The 6,959-nt window shown below is 32.0% G+C and overlaps 2 protein-coding genes across 2 annotated transcripts; one reads left to right on the plus strand and one right to left on the minus strand.

The window, feature by feature from the left end:
* The first annotated feature begins 3,331 nt into the window (after positions 1-3,331).
* On the plus strand, positions 3,332-4,721 carry LOC105624403 (UPF0454 protein C12orf49 homolog). The gene is made up of 4 exons (XM_012205769.1): positions 3,332-3,446; positions 3,531-3,787; positions 4,065-4,286; positions 4,398-4,721. The coding sequence occupies exons 1-4, from the start codon at positions 3,332-3,334 to the stop codon at positions 4,719-4,721; spliced, it is 918 nt and encodes a 305-aa protein (XP_012061159.1).
* Positions 4,722-4,802: 81 nt separating this feature from the next.
* Positions 4,803-6,656, minus strand: LOC105624404 (phytanoyl-CoA dioxygenase, peroxisomal-like). The gene is made up of 5 exons (XM_012205770.1): positions 6,517-6,656; positions 5,566-5,802; positions 5,285-5,489; positions 5,041-5,205; positions 4,803-4,940 (listed from the first exon to the last, which is right to left on the minus strand). The coding sequence occupies exons 1-5, from the start codon at positions 6,654-6,656 to the stop codon at positions 4,803-4,805; spliced, it is 885 nt and encodes a 294-aa protein (XP_012061160.1).
* Positions 6,657-6,959: the final 303 nt, after the last annotated feature.

Consider the following 6,959-nt stretch of genomic DNA (forward strand, 5'->3'; position numbering starts at 1 on the left):
GTAATTTACTAATAATAACGTAACCTACGACAGATACTTACTTACTTNGTTAATTAAAATTTAAATTAATTATTACGTTAGTTAAGTTATACGTTACGTACAGATATATATATATATATATATATATATATATATATATATATATATGCAATGATGAAAAAGCTGCGCAACAGCGTCTTACAATAAAATTTTTGTTAACAGTTACACGAATAGGTCTACTGAACTGCATTTGCTGGGGATGCATTCAGATTCCTGAATATTCGCAACATCCTCTGCAACCCTTTATCACCCTTCACATGAGGGTTTCCATTAATTCACCCACTCAATTTTAAGCCTGGGCCGAATATTTCGTATTTATGTACACAATAGAGAGTACATTTCCACCCCACTTTGTCTACTCTACCCTTCTATACACGAAAAGATGATAAATCTCTCATTAAACAGACTATTGTTTTACCCTTGTTCAACATTTATAACAGCATAATAAAGTGATATTTTATTCTCTTGGGAATTTAAGCATATGCCTCAAACACTTACGCGTTGTAAATTTCATTTTTCATGTAATGAATGATAAAGATATTGAAATGAAAATTATTAGATTATTCTCTAATGACAAGATCTCTAAAGCTATGGCGCGTAAGGGTTCAAGTCGAACGCAGCTATAAAATAATTTGGGATAAATTTGACAGTTCCCTGCTAAAAAATGAAATCATGTAATTAAAACATGTTAATCACGTAATGTGTAATGTAAATCACATATAAATTTAATTTACATGTAAGACATGTAAATGACGTAACCAAATCAGTATATGATTGTTTAAAATGATGTAATTTGAAAAATCTTTGAAAAATCACATGATATAAATAATTTCATCCATCATGTGAAGTTAATTACATATGAGATTTTATCAAATTTTAAAGAATTGGATGATAGAAATAGAAGAAAAAATCACGTAACTTTTCAAAATACGTAATTTAAAAATCACGTATTGATTTGGAACATTGAACGTGATTTACATATTTTAATTATATGATTTTATCATCCAACTATATGATGTGATTTGTTTCAATAGAGTTTACTCCATGTCTCGCGATGTACATCGTGAATGTTTGGCATTTGATTAGCGCTTAATATGTGGCGTTATTAATGTGCCTGCAATTTACCGAACGTGTTATCGCTTACATCGTTGGCATTAAACTATGTAGACACGGAGATAATTCGTAAACTGCAATTTCCTTGAAAAGATATCTATTGAAGAAGACAGGCTGTAGAAACCGCAAAAACATATTATCAAGATTTTAAAACAATTAATTTTATGATAAATCCTATTATAAATAAGACATTAGTAACCATGTATAGGTATATAAATGTATACTTCTGCTAACAACAAGCTATCTGTTTTTAGAATCTAAATATAATACATTAATTAAATGAAAATACATAAATAAAATAAAATTTAGGGAATCAAAGAAGTATAGGCTCTAATGATAATAATCAATGATAGTTAAAAAGCCTGAGAACTAACTCAGTTGTAGTTACGAATTATAATTTATTTTCCAATACACACATATAAAATAAATTAAATAACATAGATGTTTCGATCCGAATTTTGAATCCTGCTCAATATTAATGTTGAGTAACGAATGAAATATTGTATTACATAGACATTGTTCTGTGAATCGTTTGAAATGCGTTTCCGTCGTCAAGATATCGCTTAACATCAAGAATTGTGCTTAGAACAGTCAAGGTATCACTTACATCGATATCTCATTATGTTCATGACCTACGTACACGTAACATCAATATTCATAGCAATCTGAAACTATCATTAAACCAGGAAGTCTAATGACGTTTCTGTGCACAATTCTCGATGTAAGCGATACCTTCACTGTTCTAAGCACAATTCTGGATGTTAAGCGATACCTTGACGATACGGAAACGCATTTCAAACGATTCACGGAATAACGTCTACGTAATATTTCATTCGTTATTCAACGTTAATACTGAGGAGGATCCAAAACTCGGGTCGAAACGTCTATGTTATTTAGTTTATTTTATACATGTGCATTGAAAAATAAATTACAATTCGCAACTACAACTGGCGTTGGCTCTCAGCAGGTTTTTTAACTATCATTGAAAATTTAAGAATGTATATATATCATATATATGATACCGTATTTTCCAGCTAATAAAATAGCTTCAAAATAAAGCCTATCATCTGGTGTTTTTCAGTAAAAAATTTTTTTATATGTATTGGAAAATAAAAAGATAATAGCTTTGAAATGAAACCCATCATCCTTCATCGGTGAAAAAAAAAAAAATTTTTATGTTGAAAAAATACAAAAGCCTACGGTTATATTTCCTTTGGCTATATCCAAGCAGAACAAACAAGTCATAGTGACATTAAAATGACGTTAAAATGACAACAAAATGAATCGTAACGATATTTTAGAGTCATTTTTGACATTATTTTGATATTAAATGACTTGTTATTCTGCTTGGGTATAATGCCATTGTAGCTTTATGTTTAACGAACACACCGTTGTGTTTGCCTATCCTTTATTCATTTTATTGATTCATTAAAAGTCGATTAAAAAATGCAAAAAAATTATACCACCGACGAGATACTATTAAAGACCCTCAACCCTGAACATTTTTCATCCATATAAAAAGGCTCCGAGGGCCTGAAGATAATTGAAAGAACGCTGACATTATCGACAATTGATATAAATTTGCGATTATTTGGATAATATCATTAAATTGATGATTTTTTAGTATATAAATATTCTATAAATAAGTATGCAGACTTATAATGCCTTATATATTGCTGCAAAATTACTTTTTTTCGTTCTCTATATCATCTCGTCGGTAATACATAAAAGTAACGACATCTACCGCAATACCTCGGAAAAGAGATTGTTTGGTAAATCAATAAACTCAACGGGCAAGTCAATCATGTCATATCGCCACGCTTTACCGCGTGTTCGTTTCACATCGTTTCGTTTGTATTTCATAATTAACGAAATTTGTTTTATCAACGAGGCGACAATCGACGCCGTTCATTTATTCTTGTGATAATGAAAAACTGACAACATTCATGCGCTCAGCAAAGTAATATTTATAGTGCTCCACAAACTTTTGATAATAATAACAAATCTAACCTTCACGAATTGATCTCTGCGAATTTGCAATCACTTCGATGTCGAATGCCTTTATCACGAACTCTTCTTACGATCGCGCACGGAACAATGAATCATTCTGCAAATACTATGTCCAGAGAATTTGAAGTTGTTTTGGTGAGGACAAGCGTATAAGCGGAGCAGAAGAAGAATGCCAAGCTGCACGAGTTTGATCAGATTACTTAGACGACGTCTCGTTCTTGGGCTCATCTTCGCTTTGTCATTGACATATTGTGCCTTTTCGTTACTCCGCAATGAAAAGGCAGGTACATTTATATACTTGAAGTCACATTATAGTTAATAATCTAACTACGAATCTTTGTGGATATTATTATAACTTTTATTATAAGAGATTTTGTCATTTTCTTTACAGAAAAGGCTACCAAATCTAGATAACAATTTCGATATGGATCCTATGATGATTAATGATAACAATGAAAACATGATACCTGATGATAATCTGCTAGAAGAGCTAAGAGCATCCGATAAGTCTCCATTATGGCAGATAGAAATACTGGATCAAGCAGCTGATAACGCAGGAAATATAGATGCATCTAATTTAAATGAAAGCGACGCTTATAATCAGTCTTGTCGTAATTCCATTCAAGTGAGGATTTGTATTAATATATTGACTGCCCAAATATGAGTTAACTTGCAGTTAGATACCAATTATTCACTGTTTTTTAAAAATAATTTTATTGTGAATTTTTTAAATAAAAATTAATACAGTTAAATATTAAAATAATATAATTAATTATATTATTAACTATATTATTATAATAATAATAATATAATTAACATACTATAAAAAAGACAAATCTAGTTGTATAGTGGCAGTCGAAATTTATTCCGTTTATTTTGATGAGCATCTTACATTTTCTTAGGGAAGAGGCTTGATAGTTGATGATCATGGTGTAGTATGTTCGAGACACGAAGTGCAATCGAATGGATGTTGTGCGGAAACAGAAACAGAGCAGAAACAGTCTTCAAAAAATGAAGAATCATTTATGACTAAGAGAGAAAGGTATAGTTGCAAAACATGCAATTCTCAAGGTTGCTGTACTATTTACGAGTATTGCGTTTCCTGTTGCTTACACCCTGACAAGGTGAGTTTTTATTGATATTAGTTTTCTTTACAATATTTAAAGCACTCAAACCATATAAAATATATATTCAAGAAAGAATCGGTATTTTATCATGATTTAAATTTATTATAGCAAATAAGAGGTCGGAAGGACTTATCATCAGGCTCTGCAAAAGTACAAAAAAACGTAGAGAGAACAGCTGTTCACTTCCAAATTTGTCTGGCCGCTTGTCGCACTTCAAGTTCCAGTGTGCGACGCGACAACACTTACAAGGATCCTCTCGCGAAATACTGTTACATCACACAACGATATCGCCGTAATATTAACTCATTAAATAATAACGGCGACAGTCCCGCCGTTGTCGTTACTTCTTCTTCTGTGGTGATGTTATTCTCTTCCTCTTCCGAATCTTATTCCTGTTTATTCAATCCTACATTATCTACGGTTTTATGTTAATGTTATCTAATTATTGTTTCATCGTAGAATAATAGCCTTGTAAAAAACAAATGCTTCTAAATTAATATAGTTAAAATGTTTTTAATATGATGAACGGAGACCGCGCACGAGCGAGGATTTAAAACGCCATATGTCCGCGTATTCTATCTCTATATTGGGATGCTTTTTCTTCAATTCGTTTAAAATCTCGTTCCTGATGACTTCCTGAACCGGGTCATCCTATTGCAAGAACGTGAACACATTTTATTCGTTATATTTTTCAGATTCGTATTTTTATTATTCATTCGCGATAATAAACTGATACTTATTCTCTACGTACATCAACAATAGTACACTCTGCTGCTGCGTAATGACAGGAAATCGCCTTTCTCGTTCTCTTGGATTTATTAATGCCAGATCCGTGAATGAGCAACGGATGAAAGAATACTGTGTCGCCGGGTTGCATTTCAAGATTTATCCAATTGTTAAGCATCGAAGGTAATTGCTTCGTAACAGAAAAAAATTAAGCAATGATATGAAAAAGTAACATCTCGATAAAAAGATGTATTGAGGAGATATCTTACGTATATTCCATGATAAAACTTATTCACCACTCCTTCCGACTCCGGAGGATAACCATGCGGACACAAGTTCCCTAAAGTATGTGATCCAGGCGCTACATAGAGACATCCGTTTTTAATATTGCAAAGTTCCATGGCTGTCCATACACCTACTATATGATCGGCTGGTCGTAACGGGAAGTAGTACAGATCTTGATGCGGTGGGTGTCTAAAAGAATATATCCTGTTCTTTTCATGTTGCATTAAATAATACTGGCAGTATTTTAAGATTTTTGAATGATTACCTCGAACTTCCAAATCCGCTATCGGGTGGCTTCACGATGAGCATACTATGTATCGCCATGATGTTTGGTCCCGTAAAACACTCGATTATGTCAAGAATTTTCTTGTGTTCGGTATATTGACGAAATATCGGATCCATATGCATATCTTGTATTTTAGTTAGCGCTTTTCTGTCCTTCACATCGTACATTATTATCATCGTAGCTTGCTGTGACTTTCCTTCGGCGATTTCGTTACATCTGAAAAATAAAAAAGAACTTTATGAGTATTCATCCCAAATAGCATACACTTCATTTGAGGACGTAGACGTCCTCTGGACATTTTTAACATGTCTCCTGAATGTGCTGCGCATATACTACAGTTGGATATATTACAGCTTTTAATACAGGGCCTTTGATCTTTTTTTGACATGCAAAAATTTCGATACCATTAATTAGCTGTTGAAATTGACACACGTGATCAATACCCGTAAAAACAGAGTTTCGTATCTGCAATTTATTGTATGCCGACATTTCAGATAATATTGAATAATCGGTCATCTGTAATATTATAGCTGATCGTAATATTTGCGCACACGTTAATAGTAGTCAGTAAATTTACTGAAACATCGAACATTTCAATAACACTGTTAGATTATCGAGTTACTCATAACGTAGATCATCCACAAAATTATTCCGATTAATATCTCCGCAATAATTTTTACTTTAAAGACTTTTTAATACCCACGCATATCTGTATGCGTTGAATAAACATATCATTTTATACGTTTTGCAATGATAAACAGGAAGCGAGCAACTTTTATATGTATACATATTTGACATACGTGGAAAGTTTTCTTCATATAAAGTCATCATATAAAACTAGATTTTTAGAAATTCGCTTGAAATACTTAAAAAAAAATGGTATTGTGATATATGGACATTCGATATGTTTTTTTTATAAGTTAAATATACCTTTCGTTACATTTGTCGAGCACATCTTGTGGTATGAGGCGGGGAAATATTAGAAAACCATTCTTCTCGTAAAATAGCCTTTGTTTCAGAGTAAGACGATTGAGGACGTTTCTTGTATAGCGCAAATTTAATGAAGACATTATTGAATTTTTCTCATTCGATGCTTTTAAAATCCACTCTGCTAGTCTTCCGTATTGTACTTATCCTGAAATAAACAAATTTGTTTGATTAAAAAGAATCAGATTTTTCGTAAGATCGACTATTAATAAAATATTTACTAAAAATATAGCACAGGAAAGATTTTTTTTTAAACAAATCTTTATTAATTTATTGGAAAAAGAAAACGTGTATGTAAGAAAAAAGGGAAATAGTGATGTGCCATCCACATCTGTATTATCATTGATGAGTATCGATTCGACACAAGAGCCTATCTATTTATAAAA

This window comes from Atta cephalotes (genome assembly GCF_000143395.1).
Source record: "Atta cephalotes unplaced genomic scaffold scaffold00077, whole genome shotgun sequence".
NCBI lineage: Eukaryota > Metazoa > Arthropoda > Insecta > Hymenoptera > Formicidae > Atta > Atta cephalotes.